The sequence below is a fragment of the Euleptes europaea genome, chromosome 3 (genome assembly GCF_029931775.1).
Source record: "Euleptes europaea isolate rEulEur1 chromosome 3, rEulEur1.hap1, whole genome shotgun sequence".
In the NCBI taxonomy this organism is placed as follows: Eukaryota; Metazoa; Chordata; class Lepidosauria; order Squamata; family Sphaerodactylidae; genus Euleptes; species Euleptes europaea.
Window position 1 is genome coordinate 113614483 of NC_079314.1, and position 20179 is coordinate 113634661.

At 46.1% G+C, this 20179-nt stretch overlaps 1 protein-coding gene across 1 annotated transcript in view; it reads left to right on the forward strand.

The window, feature by feature from the left end:
• The window catches only part of ST8SIA1 (ST8 alpha-N-acetyl-neuraminide alpha-2,8-sialyltransferase 1), a 98676-nt gene that overhangs the window by 55702 nt on the left and 22795 nt on the right, over window positions 1–20179 (forward strand). Inside the window, exon 4 of the mRNA XM_056846610.1 lies at window positions 7465–7557. Coding sequence (XP_056702588.1) covers window positions 7465–7557 — 93 coding nt within the window. The remainder of the gene's footprint in view (window positions 1–7464; window positions 7558–20179) is intronic.

Here is a 20179-nt window from a genome sequence, read left to right on the forward strand (position 1 = left end):
AAGAAGAGTTGGTTTTCATACCCCACTTTTCTTTACCTTTTAAGGAGTCTTGAAGCAGCTTACGATTGCCTTCTCTTCCTCTCCCCACAACAGAAACCTTGTGAGTTGGGGCTGAGAGGGTTTGGAGTGAAGTGTGACTAGCCCAAGGTCATCTAGCAGGCTTCGTGTGGAGGAGTGGGGAATCAAACCCGGTTCTCCAGATTAGAGTCTGCCGTTCACGTGGAGGAGTGTGGAATTGAACCCGGTTCTCCAGATTAGGGTCCGTTGCTCTTAACCACTATGCCACAGTGGCATTTAACACCGCCAAACACAGCTAAAGGAACTTGTTTGGTTGCTCAAAAGGCAAAATGATTCACAAAGATTAACTCATTTCCCCCACCCACCTCCGGCAGCCCTGCGAATTAGGTTATGTTGTGATGCAGTAAAGTGTCCAGAACTATCTTGTCAGTTTTGTGAATGAGCCAAAAATTACTGCACTCACTTGCTTCCTCGATCAAAGAAAAACCAACGAGAATGCCTTTGGGTGGCTCAGATGAAGTGTGCAACCTTGAATTAGCCCTTGATTGGTAACAAACGGCAGCATGAAAAGGCCAGCGGGCTGCATGAAATACCATGGACAGTTCCCCCGAACGCAATGGAAAGTTTTCAGAAGGGAGCTGGGGTTGACGGATGGAAATCTGCCGCCTCTCTCCATGGTAATTCTTGAAAAGCTGAGCGGGAGACGATTTCAATCAACTCTCAGTCTGGTACTGGAGACCGCAGTTCCGCATCCTGGCAACCAAAATGATCATGAAGATGGAATTCCTTCCCTACGTGGAGAGATTAAAGAATTCGTGGGACTTTTCAGTCTAGATCTAGAATAATGGTGGGGGGGAGGGATGTATGATAGAGATTTATTTTTAATGAAGCATGGTGTGGGGGTGGCTAGAGCAGAAGACGAGTTGGTTTTTATATGCCGACTTTCTCTACCACTTAAGGAAGACTCAAACCGGCTTACAATCACCTTCCCTTCCCCTCCCCACAACAGACACCCTGTGAGGTAGGTGGGGTTCAGAGAGTGTGACTAGCCCAAGATCACTCAGCTGGCTTCATGTGTAGGGGTGGGGAAACAAATCCAGTTCAGATTAGCCTCCGTGGCTTGGGGGCATCATTCTCTCTCAACCAGCCTGCCTCACAGGGTTGTTGTGAGGATGATGAAGAAGAAGAAGAGGAGTTGATTTTTATATGCCAACTTTCTCTACCACTTAAGGAAGAATCAAACCAGCTTACAATCTCCTTCCCTTCTGCTCCCCACAACAGACACCCTGTGGGGTAGGTGAGGCTGAGAGAGCTGTGACTTGCCCAAGGTCACCCAGTTAGCTTCATGTGTAGGAGTGGGGAAATAAATCCAGTTCACCAGATTAGGAGTGGGGAAATAAATCCAGTTCACCAGATTAGCTCATGTGGAGGAGGGTGGAATCAAACCCGGTTCTCCAGTGATTCCAGGTCAGAGTCCACCACTCCAAACCACCGCTCTTAACCACTACACCACGCTAGCAGACATTGCTTCAGAGACTGACCTACGAGAGGGATGTTTAGACCATTTTTTGGGTGGTAATTTGCAGATTTAGCTAAATATATTAGACTTCATTCGGGATCTCTTTGGGATGGCACAGAGATCCCACCTCAGCCCTCGGAGTTGGGGAGGGGCTGTGGCTCAGTGGTAGAGCATCTGCTTTGCATGCAGAAGGTCCCAGGTTTGATCCCCAGCATCTCCAGTTAAAAGGACCAGGCAGTAGGTGATGTGAAAGTCCTCTGCCTGAGAACCTGGAGAGCCACTGCCAGTCTCAGTAGACAATACTGACTTTGATGGACCAATGGTCTCGTTCAGTATAAGGCAGCTTCATGGGTTCAATACCAAAGTTATAGGGCCACTAGCAAAAGACTCAGACTCTACTAGGCCCACAATTTATGGTGTGGCATGGAGAAACATTTTAATACCTGCTCCATGAAGCAACTTAGGAAGGCCCTCATCCTGAAAATCCTGTATATTTAGGCTTTTAGACCTTCCATATTTTTTAATGACCACAATCTCCCCCCTCCCCTGCCTTCACTAATCAATTTAACACCTTCCCAGTACCCCAGTTCAGCTAGGCCCAGATGTGAAGCAGATCTAATCATGTAAATTGAATCAAATAATATGAATTGGATTACTTGGTTCTCCGTGTTGTAAATCATGCTGGATGCATCCACATTTGCCGTCTCCCCCCCCCTCCCGTATGTAATCTGGACGCCTGACGCGGAGGCCAGAAATGTCCACCTGGGTTGAGAGAGTAAAGTATGAGTCATCCTCTGAACAATTTTCAGTTAACATGTGCCCCATTGTATTTAATTAGTGGGAAAGGATGTTAGATTAGATGCCGTCTAATTGCTAAAAGTGCCCTTGCCGGCTGCAGTTTTCTGCCAGCCTCAGTGATTTATTTTCTTTTCAAAATGAAGCACAGGTAAGGAGATTGCTGGGCCTCCAAACACCGGAGTTCCCCCCCTTTTCTGCTTCAGTTATGGGGGCCCACAGAGACTGAGATTGGAGTGATGGAGGAGGGGATGGACCCTAGCTCAAATCCCTGCTAGGTCATGGGTTTGTCAGTGGTATTCGGCAAATTCTTCCTTCCTTCCTGGGAGTGGGGGTTATTGTGTGTGTGTGTAGTGCTGTCAAGTCACTTCCGACTCATGGCAACTTTATGAATGAAAGTCCTCCAAAATGTCCTATCTTTGACAGCCTTGCTCAGATCTTGCAAATTGAAGGCTGTGGCTTCCTTTATTGAGTCAATCCATCTCTTGTTGGGTTTATTATTCTATTATTATTTATTCATAGTATCATAGAGTTGGAAGGGACCACCAGGGTCATCTAGTCCAACCCCCTGCACAATGCAGGAAATTCCAAACTATCCCCCCCACACCCCCAGTGACCCCTACTCCATGCCCAGAAGATGGCCAAGGTGCCCTCCCTCTCACGAACTGCCCAAGGTCATAGAATCAGCATTACTGACAGATGGCCATTTGGCTTCTGCTTAAAAACCTGCAGGGATGGAGAGATTACCACCTCCTGAGGAAGCCTGTTCCACAGAGGAACCGTCCTAACTGTTAGAAAATTCTTCCTAATGTCTAGACGGAAACTCTTTTGATTTAATTTCAACCCGTTGGTTCCGTTCTGACCTTCTGGAGCAACAGAAAACAACTCGGCACCATCCTCTAAATGACAGCCTTTCAAGTACTTGAAGATGGTTATCACATCACCTCTTAGTCTTTTCAATTTAGTCTTCTCACGTGACTCACAAAAGCTCATACCCTGCCAGAAATTTTTAGTCTTTAAGGTGCGACTGGACTCTTGCTCTTTTCTACCGTTAAAGACAGACTGGCATGGCTACCCATCGTGATCTACCGTCACGTTCTCGTGTTCTTGCGAGAGAGGGACTTGCCCATGGTCACCTCATGAGTGTTGTGACTGACTGGAGATAAACCATCGCCTTTGTGGTGCAACACTAACCCTTAGACCACTCTGTTGCGAAGGCAGCGATCCAAGCGTAGAGATGCACAGATGGCAGAAGCTTCACCTATTACTTTTTTAAAAAGATCTCTGTACAATTTATTTTGATGGTCAAACAGTTTTTGAAGGCATAAGAGCCCTGCCAGGAACTAAAAGAAAGATACCTAAAGAAGGCAGATGCTCTGTAGGCAAAGAACGGCGGAAGGTGTGATTGGCACCCCCCCAACTGTACATCTGCAGCCTCGCTTTATGGCTATGTTTCAACTGGCATCTCACCCCCTCTGTCATTTTGTGGGCGTCTCGCCAGTCTATAAATAGAGTCTGTGTAGGTCATGAGCGAGCCAATCCCCAATCCGGCGCCTTTTGGCTAAACATTAGGAAGACAGTTAGAGCAGTTCCTCCGTGGAAGAGGCTTCCTCGGGAGGTGGTGGGCTGTCCTTTGGAGGTTTTTAAGCAGAAGCTAGATGGCCATCTGTCAGCAATGCTGAGTCTGTGAATGTAGGCAGATCATGATAGGGAGGGCAGGAAGGGGCGTATCAGTGCTTGGCTCTTGTGGCCCTTTCTTACATGCCCAGGGTAGTGCCAATTGCCACTTTGGGGTCAGGAAGCAATTTTCCTCTAGGCCAAATTGGCCAGGGATCCTGGGAGATTTTTTTGGGGGGGGGCATCTTCTGGGCATGGAGCAGGAGTCACTGGGGGTGTGGCGGGGAGGTAGTTGTGAATTCCCTGCATTGTGCAAGGGGCTGGACTAGATGACCCTGGGGATCCCTTCCAACTCTGTGATTCTAAGAATAGCGAAAGGGCAACATGGGTTTGGTGCCATTCAATGCAAGCAGCTCAGCCAGCAGTAGGGTAGACTGAGAGCAAAAAAGGTTTTCAGCAGAGCATCTGGTTTCTTGCCGAGTTACCACCTGCATGCTCAGCTGGTGTCTTCACAGGCCACAGTGCCGCATGTAGAAATTCCCTAATGGGGGAGAATTTTTTTGTTGCCGTTGCGCATTCTTTAAATAACAACATTTGAAGGCCAGCTTTAAATGATGCTGGTTTGATGGTTCAATAGAACAATAAAGCTATGAAGGGGAGAAGGGTGATTTGCTCATCGGCTGGCCCGGGAAATGATCAGAGGGAAGAGAAAACATTTCTGCTTCCCAAACTGCAGGCATGGTGGTGCAAGCAAGCTACCTTGGATGGGAGATCGCTTGGGAGCCAGATATCAGGAACTCTGAGTCGCTCAGGCGAAGAACAAAAACGACCTAAATAAGCAATGAGCTCTGGTGCGAAATGAGCTTTGATTCCAGTGCAAAAAAGAAAAGGAAAAGAGAAACAAAAAGCGTGCATTGATGGTTTGTTTGCAATTTAAAACAAGCCATTTTTCGACAGTATCGACAGCTGTGCAGGTGGCAGTTTTCTAGGGTTGCCAACCTCCAGGTACTAGCTGGAGACCTCCTGCTATTACAAAGAAAAACAAACGAATGAAGGTTACATCACGTAAAGTAACCTTCATTTGTTTGTTTTTCTTTGTATTATAATACACTGTACTCTATTTCGGTGTGGTTATGTATATGGTTGTAATATGCATGTTTGAATTGTCTTACAGTCAGTAAATTACTATTCTAGTGTGAGCCGCATTGCTGCTTTGTTGTTTGCTAATTCATAGTTTCAGCATTGGTTACTTGTTGTTTGCCAAACCTCCAGGTACTAGCTGGAGACCTCCTGCTATTACAACTGATCTCCAGCCGGTAGAGATCAGTTCCCTGGAGAAAAGGGCCGCAATTGGGTTCTATGGCTCCGCCCCAAAACCTCCCTCCGATGGCAAAGAGGGACCTAGCAACCCTAGTTCACCTGGAGAAAATGGCTGCTTTGGCAATTGGACTCTATGGCATTGAAGTCCCTCCCCTCCCCAAACCCCACCCTCCTCAGGCTCCGCCCCAAAAACCTCCCACTGGTGGTGAAGAGGGACCTGGCAACCCTAAAGTGTTTGTTGCTTTGTAGGCTGATAACAGCTATTGGCCCTTGCTCAGAACTGTGGTTTTACAAAAGCTCATAAGAACATAAGGAAGGCCCTGCTGGATCAGACCAAGGTCCATCAAGACAAGCAGTCTGTTCACACAGTGGCCAACCAGGTGCCTCTAGGAAGCCCCCAAACAAGACGACTGCAGTAACACCATACTGCTCCCCGATCTGATCAGAAGGCTGAGAAAACTACAAACCCCCAGAAATCCAACAAGTTTCCATCCAACCTTCTTCCATAACTACCCTAAGACCAGCGTGGTGTAGTGGTTAAGAGGGATGGTGTTGAGCAGTGGACTTTAATCTGGAGAACCGGGTCTGATTCCCCACTCCTACACACGAAGCCAGCTTGGTGGCCTTGGGCTAGTCACAGCTCTCTTAAGAGCTCTCTCAGCCCCACCTACCTCACAGGGTGTCTGTTGTGGGGAAGGGAAGGCGACTGAAAGCCTGTTTGATTCTGCCTCAAGTGGTAGAGAAAGTCAGCATATAAAAACCAACTCTTGTTCTTCATTGTGTCTGAAGAAGTGGGCTCTAGACCATGAAAGCCTATCCCGGAATGAAATTCTGTTAGTCTTCAAGACTCCTGTGAGGTGTGCTAAGTTGAAAGAGAGCCAAGAGTAGTTAAAGCAGGGGTCCTCAACGCTGGAATTTTTTCTGGCGCCTGCCAAGTACTTTAGAAAGTAGGCAGGGCTAGATGGGGCTTTTGCCCAGCAGGACATCTGAGCGGCTGTGCAGATTAAAAAGGCATACTGTCAAACAGAGCTTCTACCTGAAATGTTGAAGAGGTACTATTACAGATATATCTAACCTCGCTCCCTGACATTTTGTGTTTAGCTGCATGGGTGAGGGGCAGCGGCTCAGTGGTAGAGCATCTTTCTCGGCATGCAGAAGGTCCCAGGTTCAATCCCCGGCATCTCCAGTTAAAGGGACTAGGTGATTAGTTGATGTGAAAGGCCCCTGCCTGAGACCCTGGAGAGCTGCTGCCGGTCTGAGTAGACAATACTGACTTTGATGGACCAAGGGTCTGATTCAGTATAAGGCAGCTTCATGTGTTTGTGTGTTCCTGTGGCAGCCAGTTTGAGATTGTGCCCGCTGTCCTTTGTCAGAATTTGAACAGTGCCCACAAGCTCAAAACGGCTGGGTTCGAACTAGGATTTGAGGGGCCTAGGTCTGAATCCTTGCCATGGAAGCTTGCTAGATGACCTTGGTCCATCCACACCCTCTCAGCCTAATGTATCTCACAGGGTTGTTGTGAGGACCCACTGGAGGAGAGGAGAAAAACTGGGTATAAATGACGTAAATAAAATTCCATTAGTCATTAAGGTGACACTTGACTCCTGTGAGGGACGTTAGCTGGAAGAAAACTACTGAGCCAAGTTAACCAAATGAACTTCTTGGCTGAACTGAACCTGCAAATCCCAGGTCATGAACACATGAAGCTGCCTTATGCTGAATCAGACCCTTGGTCCATCAAAGTCAGTATTGTCTACTCAGACTGGCAGCAGCTCTCCAGGGTCTCAGGCAGAGGTCATTCACATCACCTATTTGCCTGGTCCCTTGAACTGGAGATGCTGGTGATTGAATCTGGGACCTTCTGCATGCCAAGCAGATGCTCTGCCACTGAGCCACAGCCCTATTTGACATACCTATTTGGTTTACAAAGAAAACCCCAAGAAGGATGGTGCCAGAGTCCCCACATGGGGGAGGGAATTCTGCGCTCTTGGAGTCACCACCAAGAAGTCCTTGTCCCATATATCCATATGTCGGTCTTGCACTAGAGAATCTCACTGTGGGTAGGAAAAGGAGCTGTTGAACATTTGTGAGCGCTCATATGTTGATAGGAAATCTTCTGTGTGTTTTTTTAAAATTCTGTGCCAGAACAAGAAGAATAGATTTTAAAACAGCTTGTGCGGTTCTGTTTCTTTCAGATGCAACCTATCGCCTCTCTCCAGTCAATACAGCAGGGACGTCGGGTCCAAGACTCAGCTGGTCACAGCAAACCCCAGCATCATTCAGAAAAGGTAAGGTTTGGTCTGTTTAGCTTGGAAAGAAGGTGTTTAAGGGGAGACATAAAATTATGCATGGTAGGGAGAGAGTGGACAGGGAGAAGCTTTTCTCCTTCTCTCATAATATCAGAACGTGGGGTCATCTGCTGAAGCTGGAGGGTGAGAGATTTAAAACACACAAAAGGAAATATTTATTCACACAACGCATAGTTAACTTGTTTAACTCCCTGCCCCAGGTTGTAGTGATGGCTGCCAACTTGGAAGACTTTAAGAGGGGCGTGGACATGTTCATGGAGGAGAGGGTTATTCATGGCTCCTAGTCAAAACCGATACCAGTCATGATGCATACCTGTTCTCTCTAGGATCGGAGGAGCATGCCGAGTATATTAGGTGCTGTGAAACACAGGCAGGATGGTGCTGCTGCAGTTGTCTTGTTTGTGGGCTTCCTAGAGGCACTTGGTTGGCCACTGAGTGAACAGACTGCTGGACTTGATGGGCCTTGGTCTGATCCAGCAGGGCTTTTCTTATGTTTATATGAGCAGAAATGGTTTCTTTGGAAGTGTACTGGCTTGCCAGGCACTGGAAAATATCCCCTTTGTTTACGGACACGGTGTTGGAACAGCAGGATTTATATCCTGCGCATGCAGCCCTGGAACTGCATAGCAGGCTGAAGTCGACAACAGCGTATAAATCTTAGTGATGCTGGACCCACATTTCAGCAGGCGTGTGTCAGTCTGCAGTAGTGTCGGGCAAAAAAGTGACATGTTTATGGAAGAGGAATATTGGGGGGGGGGAGGCAGGGTAATACTCTGCAATTCTGCAGGAGCCAAGAGGAAGCTCTGAATCCTCCTTCCTGTGAGTCTCGGCTTCTCCCTTAAAAAAAAAAAAAAGACAGCAATTTTATTTTTAGCTCTTTCTTCTCCAAAGATAGCAGGGCTGGTTCCTCTGTAATGAAGCTCTAGTTCGGCGTCCCATTTGCGCCTGTTTATTATATTTTAATCCTACGTTTCATGGCAGCTCTGGGGAATTAAAAAGAACACACAGTACAAACAGCAATTAAAATTTACGCCCAATGTTGGTTGGGGGGAAGGGATTTTCAGCCGAGCTGTATTGAGGCTTGATGGAGGGGAGTTTATATGTCTGCTGTTCTCATCTCCTGATGGCCCTACTGATGGGCTAATAGATGAAGAGGAGGAGGAGCTGGTTTTTATACCTCACTTTTCTCTACCTTTAAGTACAATCGCCTTCCTCTCCCCACAACACACAACTTGTGAGATAGGTGAGACTGAGAGAATTCAGAGTGAACTGTGACTAGCCCAAGGTCACCCAGCAGGCTTCATGTGTAGGAGTGGGGAAACCAACCCAGTCCACCAGGTTAGAGTCCGACGCGCATGTGGAGGAGTCTGTTGTGGGGAGGGGAAGGGAAGGTGATTCTAGGCCGGTTTGTTTCTTCCTTAAGTGGTAGAGAAAGTCGGCTTATAAAAACCAACTACTACTCCTCTTCTTCTTCTGCATAATGGCGCGTAATTGTACCAAAGCCATACTTGAAAGTGTGTGGAATTTCACAAAGAGGAGGCAGCGAAGTGAGGCTTAGAACCAAGATGATTGCTCTGTTTTGCTCTCCTTGACCGCACACATGTGTTCTTTAATGTTCTTTCATTTCCTTTTTCATTTCCTTTTATTTACTACATTGATACAACGCCCAATGGGGACCCAAAGCAGCTTCCAGCGTCCTCATATTCTTCTCTTCTTCAAAAAGCTATGGAAATTGTGTTGCTTGGAGCTTTCAGATATCTTTGGGTAGGCTTGTCTTTTCGCACCAGTTAATTATTTCTTGCCCAATCTGATCCCAAGGACAAGTTTGGTTGGTATATGTGTAATGAATCCCGCCCCCAGTCCAGCAAAATTAATTACTTAGATTAGCCAAAGATGACTCGGTTTCATTAAATCTCGAGTGCTGTATTAGCTTTTAAAATATAAGTTATTACAACTGTTATTCATAAGGATATCAGTTTGCATGGTGCTTTATAGAAGAAGAGTTGGTTTTTATATGCTGACTTTCTCTACCACTTAAGGGAGACTCAAACCAGTTTACAATCACCTCCCCCTCCCCACAACAGGCACCCTGTGAGGTAGGTGAGGCTGAGAAAGCTCTAAGAGAACTGTGACTAGCCCAAGGTTACCCAGCTGGCTTCATGTGTAGGAGCGGGGAAACAAATCCAGTTCAGATTAGCCTCTGCCGCTCATGTGGAGGAATGGGGAATCAAACCCGGTTCTCCAGATTAGAGTCCACTGCTCCAAACCACTGCTCTTAACCACTGCACCATGCTGGTGTTCTTGTCTTGTTCACCGTCTTGGACATTAAAGGGGATGAGTTGGTTTTTATATGGCAACTTTCTCTACCACTTAAGGAAGAATCAAACTGACTTACAGTCACCTTCCCTTCCCCTCCCCACAACAGACACCCTGTGAGATAGGTGAGGCTGAGAGAATGTGACTAACCCAAGGTCACCACTTCTCCAACCCCAAGAATGGTTTCCTCCATCATATCACAATACACGTCTTCATGTAAAATCTGCCTTCCTTATCCTTTTGTTTCTTGAAGTGTAGGCATCAAACTCCTATTTATAGTAAGTCACATTCATTTCAGGGGTAAACATAATCTTACGGAGGACGCTAGTAATGGAATTAGGATAGTAACAGGGCTTTGAACAGGTTTTTTAAAATGAGTTGTATTATGTTCATTTCACAGCGGGGCGGTATAACAAAGGGGTGTCTTCACGTGGTCCCTATGATAGTTCTAAACTGTGGTGCCGTACCAAACGTGGAAAGACAACCTTTTCAAAAATAAAGAGGTGTCTAGTGGTTCATTCCTCAGCTTCACTTCTCCGGAAAGATAATAATTAGAACAGCCGCTGCTCGATTGGATCAGGGGTCCCGCTAATCTGCTGCCTTTGGGGGCCCTGATAGGGTAGAAAGGTGGGGGACCGATTTTGTAAATTATTTATATTTATTGTTGTTAATCTGGCATCCCGTTTCCAGTTTCTGGGAGACTCTCAGGCAGGATGTGACCACTCCCAGTTGTGTCCCCAAAGCATCTGTTAATTAGAGGTACATTGCTATGGAACATGGAGGTTCCACTCAGTGCTTATGACTAGTAGATGTTGGTTGGGCCTGATCTGGATGGCCCAGGCTAGCCTGATCTCATCAGATCTCAGAAGCTAAGCAGGGTCAGCCCTAATTTTTGGAGCCAATAAAATTTGACCCCTTGACCCAATCTTTACAAAACTTGGGGGATCTTGTAAGGAGAGTCACCAGCAGTTATGCTGCAAATCCAGTGTCTCTATCTTTTAAAAAAGCCCCTCGAGCCCTGGAAATATTCTCCATAGACTATAATGGAGCAGGGAGATTTAAAGTCTCCCATTAAAGCTTATGGGGAATCCCAAAAACATGAAAAAAGCTGATTTTTTTTCAGCTTTTTAAAATTCGGATTTGTTGGCCACTATTAAGGGCGCCATTTTTGTTGCCGAAAAAAGCCCAAAAGGGATTTTTTTCGGTTCAGCAAAGCTAAATGCACACCCCTAGTCAGCAGCACAAAATGTGGCACTATGTCACTTCCAGCAAAAATTACTGGAAGTGTCAAAGGGTAGCTCTAGGAATCACCAGAAATTCTATGGTAAAATCATAGAGTTCCTGGCAATTCCTAGAGCTACCCTTTGCTACATCTGGTAAGAACATGATGCCATGGGTTTTTTGTTTTTTTTTAAGTCTCCTGCTGCTTCTCAGAGCAGTGGCAGCCACCAATACTGAGCTTTAGTGCAGTATAACAAGAGTCTTTTTATGCATGAAGCACCGGGTCATTACTGACCCATGGGGTGACATCAGCCCAACGTTTACTAGGCAGACTATGTTTATGGGGTGGTTTGCCCTTGCCTTCCCCAGTTGTCTACACTTTACCCCTAGCTAGCTGGGTACTCCTTATACCGACCTCTGAAGGATGGAAGGCTGAGTCAACCTTGAGCTACCTGAAACCTAATTTTTTTTCCTAACAGTTTTTTCCCCCTAACAGTTAGAGCAGTTCCTCAGTGGAACAGGCTTCCTTGGGAGGTGGTAAGCTCTCCTTCCCTGGAGGTTTTTAAGAAGAGGCTAGATGGCCATCTGTCAGCAATGCTGATTCTATGACCGTAGGCAGTTCATGAGAGGGAGGGGAACTTGGCCATCTTCTGAGTGTGGAGTAGGGGTCACTGGGGGTGTGGGGGGGAAGGTAGTTGTGAATTTCCTGCATTGTGCAGGGGGTTGGACTATATGACTTTGGTAGTCCCTTCTAACTCTATGATTCTATGACTTCTGTCGGGATCGAACTCAGGTCATGAGCAGAGCTTTTGACTGCAGCACTGCAGCTTACCACTCCTTTTTTTATGCTTCAAGCACTATTAGTAAGTCTCAGTTCCAAAATCTCAAACTATTTCCCCCCCCATTTAACTCTGTGCCTTTTAAAATTGGAGGTGATGACAGATGAATGGCGGGAGGGTGGAGGGGTGCCACTGTCAACAGCTGCTGCGGAAAAACACTGTAATAGCAGGGGAAAGCAATCAGGGGCATCCAAATTCAATTAGACACATCTGAACAGCTTACAAAACACTTGGCTCCCTGCTCATACCAGGGGAGCAGGAAGTGAGCCGAACTGGTGGATGCTCAAGCGTGCCAACGTATGGCAGCTTGCAATTCTAGCATATCGTACCCAAGGAGTTGTACCATCTTTAGACCCTTTCCCAGTAAAGATGGCCGGCAAAACTTATTATTCTTGAAAGAACAAGACTCTGAGGGTTAGAATCATAGAATCATAGAGTTGGAAGGGACCACAGGGTCATCTAGTCCAACCCCCTGCACAATGCAGGAAATTCACAACTAACTTCCCCCACACACCCCCAGTGACCAGAAGATGGCCAAGATGCCCTCCCTCCCATGAACTGCCCAAGGTAATAGAATCAGCTTTGCTGTCAGATGTCCTAAAGCAGGCAGCCAAGTTTCCTCTTCATGAACCCATCAGATACTATTTTTTGGTTGACATTGGCACTCTGGTTTGAGGGGAACATTCCCACCCGCTTAGAAGAATCAACGCCAAGGTTTCTGCTTGGTTCCCCTTTCTCTCAAAAATAAATGTCTTACCCTATGTTTCCGGAGGGCACCTCGCCTCACAAATCATTTCTACCCTTCTGTAAGAAAATGGGCACATAACTGTGGAAATCCCTTCTTAGCAAATCTGGTCTGATTTCTGCCGTCTCCATTTGTGATAGCTTAGACTCGATTGCCCCCCCTCCCCGGTGGTAATTTCAAAAGCTGAAGAAAGCTGTTAGAAGGAAGAGTGATATCTTTGGCCTAATCGCTAATAGACTTTGATGGAAATGACTTATTATAATGACAAGGCAGAAATTGCTTCACTCCTTTGAAATGGCTCGGTTATACACAGAAACCTGAAGATCCATGCGACTGATACTCAACTCAGTGGCTCGGGAGTAGGGTTGCCAACCTCCAGGTGGTAATCAAAAAACAAACAACCTATGGCGATATAGGGTATACAATATCACACAAAGCAAGGTGAAAACAACTGAATAAAGAAAAGGAAATAACCGGGTTTCATTGAGGATACCATTATAAGAAAAAAGGATCCTATTAATATTAAGAAAAAACGGCGGGGTATATTACAAACGTCACAGCCAAACGGCTTTACCACCATTTAGCTCATTAATATTATTTGTAATCACCGCGTCTAAGATAGCGGCTGAAGAAATCTGTGAAACAGGAACTTAATACCGGGAGCCTGTCCCAATACGTTCACTGGATGATCACTTTCAAAAGACATCCATTCTAATGCTGTTTTAATATGAGCTGTAAAAAAGCATTACGCTTTTTAGAAATTTATGTGAAGAGCAACATGAATTTACTTGCTTAAAGCTTAACTACCTAAGCTAAAATATACTTTTTGAAAATATACTTTTGGAAACCGGAATTTGAACCTTGCTTTGTGTGATACATTGCATACCCTATATCGCCATAGACTGTTTGTTTTTTGATTACCTGCATTGTAACAGCTGAGTAACTATTTTTGTTGAACCTCCAGGTGGTGACTGGAGATCTTTTGCTGTTACAACCGATCTCCAGCCGATAGAGACCAGTTCACCTGGAGAAAATGGCCGCTTTGGCAATAGGACTCTATGGCATTGAAGTCCCTCCCTCCCCAAACCCCACCCTCCTCAGGCTCTGCCCCAAAAACCTCTCGCTGGTGGTGAAGCGGGACCTGGCAACCCTATCAGCCATTCAATATACAGCCTGCATAACAACCCACATCATTTTCACTGGCACGTCGCGACGTGAGATATTTTTATTTTTAAAAGTTTAATTCGTTTGTACCCCGTCTTTCTCCCCAATGGGGACCCAAAATTGCTTACACCATTCTCCTCTCCTCCATTTTATCCTTAACAACACTGTGAGGTAGGGTCGGCTGAGAGTGTGTGACAGGCCCAAGGTCACCCAGTGTGTGTCCGTGGCACCAGTGGGGATTCGCACCCGAGTCTTCCAGATACTGGTCTAACACTCGTAACCACTACACCACAGTGGATCAACAACGCTGAGGTTTAATTTCAAGACAGGCTTGCATTTATAGTATCCCTTTCGTAATAAAGTGAAGCTGTGTCCTCCATTTCCCGCACTCTGTTCTGAAAGTTCACTTTGTTGAGATATTTTTTCTTTATTAGGGCAACAAAGTCTGGGGGATATGGATAATTACTTAACTAGTATTTGCCAGCAAATAACGAAGAAATATATGCTCTTGCTGTATCATCAGCCTTAATTAGCTTAACCATATTGTTGTATGTGACTGCTGGAATAATAATAGGGGCTAAGCATGTGCTCAGGTTCATAGACTAAAATGAGAGCTGAGGAGGATGCTGATGAGAGAAGAATCTCAGGATGTGATTTCATGTAATTGTCATAGGCTCTGGCCTGGATGACCCAGGTAGGGTTGCCAGGTCCCCCCCTGGCCACTGGCGGTGTACGGGGAGGTAGGGTTGCTAGCTCCAGCTTAGGAAACTCCTGGAGATTTGGGGATAGAGCATGGGGAGGACAGGGACCTCAGTGGGGGGCAATGCCACAGAATCCACCCTCCAAAGCATCCATTTTCTCTAGAGGAACTGATCTCTGTAGTCTGGAGATGAGCTGTAATTCCGGGGGATCCCCAGGTCCCACCTGGAGGCTGGCATCCCTAGGCCCAGCCTGGCCCGATCTTGTCAGAGCTTGGAAGCTAAGCAGGATCGGCCCTGGTCAGTACTTGGATGGGAGACAACCAGGGAAGTCCAGGGTTGCCATGCAGAGGCAGGCGATGGCAAACCACCTCTGTCCCTCTGTTGTTTTGAAAACCCTATAGGCTTACCGTAAGTCAGCTGCCACTTGACGGCACTGTCTACCACCACTGACTGTCATAGGGCCAGTTCACAAATTATCTTTGCAATGAGAGAATATGACAATAGAGAGCTGGTGTGGTGTAATGGTAAGGCTGGGATCTGGGAGGTGGGATCCGGGTTCAAAACTCCCTCTGCCATGATTCTTTGTGACCTTGGACTAGCCTTGACTCTTAGCCTAACCTACCTCACAGAGTTGTTATGAAAGGCAACGGGGAATGGAGAATTATGCCATGCTGCATTGAGCTACCGATAGATAGATGTTGGTCTGCTCCAATGGGCAGCATCATTCAAAGTCTCAACCCGGCACCTGCCAGCGTGGTGTAGTGGTTAAGAGCGCTGGTTTGGAGCGGTGGACTCTGATCTGGAGAACCGGGTTTGATTCCCCACTCCTCCACCTGAGCGGCGGAGGCTAATCTGGTGAACTTGATTTGTTTCCTCAATTCAATTTCAATTTATTACGGTCATTAACCAGCAACGATTTGTTTCCCCATTCTTCCACATGAAGCCAACTGGGTGACCTTGGGCTAGTCACACTCTCTCAGCCTCACCTACCTCACAGGGTGTCTGTTGTGGGGAGGGGAAGAGAAGGTGATTGTAAGCCGGTTTGATTCTTCCTTAAGTGGTGAAGAAAGTCGGCATATAAAAACCAACTCCTCCTCTCTGAAATTCATTTTTTAACAAACTGGAGGTGCCAGAGATTGAACCTGGGGGTATCTTCATGAGATCCAGCACAGAGGTATGACCCCATTTTTAAAACGTTTCCTCTCACAGCCAAGTTATTCAGGAAGACTTACCCATTTCAGAATTTCCAATTCAGCATCTCCATTGTGCTACTGTGACAGATTGTTATTTTCCGCGCACAATAATTATTGTTTCTGCTGGCGATGACAAGCTTTTCCTATGAATGAAATTATGCTCCGCGGTAGGAGCCGCATTTCGAATCAATAAAGGATGAAATGTGTTACAGTTTCTTCCATCTGAAAACATGCCAGCCCTCCCTCATAAATTTAGCATTTTGCAGTCTTCCAAGTAGAGGGGTGTTGTAAGGACACCGCAATCCATATCTTAGATACGGTTGCCAACCTCCAGGTTGGGCTTGGAGATCTCCAAGAATTAAACTGATCTCCAGACTACAGAGATCAATTCTAGAGAAAATGGCTGCTTTGGAAGATGGACTCATGCTCTCATAGGTCCCTCCCCTCCCCAAACGCCACCTTCCCTAGCCTCCATCCCCAGATCTCCAGGAATTTCCCAACCTGGAGTTGGCAACCCTAACCTTCAACCAGTGGTCTTCAGCCTTGCCAGAGTCAGCGCTAGGGTTGCCAGCTCTGGCTTGAGAAATACCTGGAGGCTTTTGGGGCGGAGCCTGAGGAGGGCAGGGTTTGGAAAGGGGAAGGACTTCAATGCCATAGAGTCCGATTGCCCATTTTCTCCAGGGGAACTGATTTCTATCACCTGGAGATCAGTTGTAATAGCAGGAGATCGTCAGCCACCACCTGGAGTTTTGGTAGAAGATAAACATTTCTGTGTAGTAAATTTTTATTGTCACACAAAATAATATAGGAAAGTCAAGAAGAAGAAGAACAAGAAAAAGAAGAAGAAGAGTTGATTTTTATATGCCGACTTTCTCTACCACTTAAAGGAGATTCAGACAGGCTTACAATCCCCTTCCCTTCCCTCCCCACAACAGACACCCTGTGAGGTGGGTGGGGCTGAGAGAGTGTGACTAGCCCAAGGTCACCCAGCTGACTTCATGTGTAGGAGTGGGGAAACAAACCCAGTTCACCAGATTAGCCTCCGCCGCCCATGTGGAGGAGTGGGGAATCAAACTCGGTTCTCCAGATCAGAATCCACCGCTTCAAACCACCGCTCTTAACCACTACATCACTCTGATGAGGATGATATGTTATTATATGAATTTTTATTGATGATAGGTAGAGGAACTGATGAAGAACGAAACGGCCGTCTTCCCCGCCTGTTTGACATCTGATGAATGAATATATTGCTGTAAGAGAAAGAAATAATATTAGATAGAAATATTTATATACTTCCCTGTTAATCATATTTGATGAAATTGTATTATACAACAATTGTGGAGGTTTTTTGTATTTATGGTTTGTTGGGGGACGAAGTATTGGAATATAATTGCAAATATTGAATATATGGTTTCTGTGTGAATTTTGGCTTAACCACCTGGAGTTTGGCAACCCTAGTTGGCGCCCACATTTTCATACTCGATGGAAGCAAGGGACCCTCTGAACTTCAAGCATGGGACAGGAAATCTTGTGACAGAAAGAGCCTCACTAGTGTCAAAGTTGGGAGTTGGGGAGAAGAAACCCAAGCGGAGCACCAGGGGTAATGCAGAGAGGGAACTAGCCTTGCAAAGAGGTAGTGGAGTGAAGCTCTTGCAGCCCACACATACGCAGCAGGTTCTTCCAAAAAAAAACCTCCCCCCCCCCCAAAAAAAAGGGTTTGTTACTCTCTGGCCAGCCTGAGGGTCAGACCTCTGAGCAGAATTTAACGCATAGTTAAATTGTGGAACTCCCTGCCCCGGGATGTGGTGATGGCTGCCAACTTGGAAGGCTTTAAGAGGGGAGTGGACATGTTCATGGAGGAGAGGGGTATTCATGGCTACTAGTGAAAATGGATACTAGTCATGATACATACCTATTCTCTCCAGGATCAAAGGAGCATGACGAATATATTAGGTGCTGTGAAACACAGGCAGGACAATGCTGCAGTTGTCTTGTTTGGGGGCTTCCTAGAGGCACCTGGTTGGCCACTATGTGAACAGACTGCTAGACTCAATGGGCCCTTGGTCTGATCCAGCATGGCTTTCCTTATGTTCGTATGTTCGAAAGGTCCTTGCCTTAGAGTAAAGGTTCATACAAAGAAGGTGCAGAAAAGAGCAACCAAAATGATCAGGGGGCTAGAGCAACTGCCCTGTGAGGAGTGGTTGAAACGCCTAGGGCTGTTTAGCTTGGTTAAGGTGAGATACGATAGAGGTCTATAAAATTATGCATGATATGGAGAGAGCGGACAGGGAGAAGCTTTTCTCCCTCTCATAATACCAGAACACGGGGTCATCTGCTGAAGCTGGAGGGTGAGAGATTCAAAACAGACAAAAGGAATTATTGCTTCACACAATACATGGCTAAATTGTGGAACTCCCTGCCCCAAGATGGATTATGTATATCCTAGGAGCATCGTGGGCCTGTCATGCACCTTTTAAAATCGACTCTCTCACTGGGAGGAATTGGGGGGGGGGAACGATGACAGGTGCACCGGTATCGCACTGGCACACAACAATGAATGTGCAGTTCGCTACAGGCGAGAGGCAGCCCCCTTCCAGCGCTCTTCGCTCCCAGGGTGGACAGCTCTCTGTATCGGGCCAGGTGGCCCTGCTATCCAAGGCCAACTGAGGGTCCTCGGCATTGCGGTATCGTACGAAATGGGAAGTGAGGTCATCAGAGCAGGTGACTCTCTGGGATTTGCCCCAAACTGGGTGAATCCTACATCATCGCCCCAAAGCGATGACCTCCAGAAGTGCCGGGCCCCCATATTTCTACCCATCCCCCCCCTCCAGCCTGTGAAGTATTGGAAGGGAAAGGGGATATCTCCAGAAGGGGGTAATTGTCCTTCTGGTCTGCCACCTAACCCCTGCCTCATTATTCTGCATTTGAGAGCCTGGCTTTAGGGGGAGCGTTCCCAGTCCCTCGATTTGTAAATTATGCCTGGAACCGACTCTTAGAATCACATACATTGACCAAAGTTTATTTTTAAACTTCTTCCAACTTCGTTGGCCACAGTCCAGTAAATAAATTAGGTGAATTTATGTCAATGTGAATTCTCGGATGGTTTGGGGCTGTTTCCTTTAAACCCTGTGACATAACTCTTCCAGTAAATTTCCAGAACTATGATTAATCATAATCACATAAATTTAGGATATCTTTTTTGGGGGGGCCTTTCCCCTTGGAGGAGTTAATACTGGCAATCTAAGCAAGCAATGGCATCTCTTCTTCATTTTGTCTGTATTTAACATTCTTTTTCTTACCACATTCCCTATATTTTCAATACCAGATTGTTTCAGAGGGCTATAATTTAGTAATTTGAGAAAAGCTTTTAGTTAACTGCCTGTGCTTGTTCGGGCTACGTTTGTGTCTCAGTTTCCTTTCCAGACCATTTTTCGTGATCTCTGATCTCCGTTTTGTTCAGTTAAATTCCGGGGAGGGTATATTATGGCAGATTTTCTTTGGAGATTGTTCAGTGACAAAGTGCTTTTAGCGAGTGGGTTACTACAATGCTGTTCGCTTTCCCAGAAATGCGATGTTCAGGCTTCTGAGGAATGCATTTTGTCTCATGTCTCATTTGCATGTTTTAAAACATTGCATCTGGCTTCGATGAATAATTAAAATGCCTGGTTACACCATAAAGATCTCTGTTCCCCAGAAGAACATGTGTTACCTCACTTATGTTCTAGTTTTACTTATATATGAGGATGGCCTGCTGGGAGTCTGGCTCCCAGCAGCACAACTTTCACACAGGGATATTACCCAATCTTGTGAGCACCCTGTTTTGATTTGAAAATTCCAGTTACTGACATGGGTTCTCCTCGCTCAGGATGAAGCCGCTGTTGTCTCTCCCCCACCCCAACCGTGGTAGCAAAATTTGGTGGAAGTATTACCATCAGAATCAATCCGTTTTTGCATACGGTGTATCAAATCTTCTTATCTATGGATCCCACCTTTTTTCCCCAAGGAGCTGAGTGTCACACTTAGGGTTGCCAACCTCCAGGTGGTAAATAAGAACAACAGCACGTGGCTCAATCACAATAAATACAACTAGAAAAATGTATGGTACAAAAACCTTTGTTCATGTTCATATAATGACCAAAGAAATAGTAAACATCCAACCAAATACACCAAAGCAATATTTCAAAAGGAATTCAAGTTCATTCCCAGTTCATAGGAGAGTCCAATATAAAGTTCATAAACCAAAAAGAGTCAAACCCGACTACCATGAAGAAAAGCTCCTATGAAACCCAACTTTCCCACGATGGCCGTGCTCCAGACCGACCGTCTCTCCGGGGAAAATGCAAAGAAGGTTCCAATCATAAATCAAAAGACGACACTTCTAGATAAGTGGTCGTTTCGCCTAATTGGCTTCTTCAGTTGATT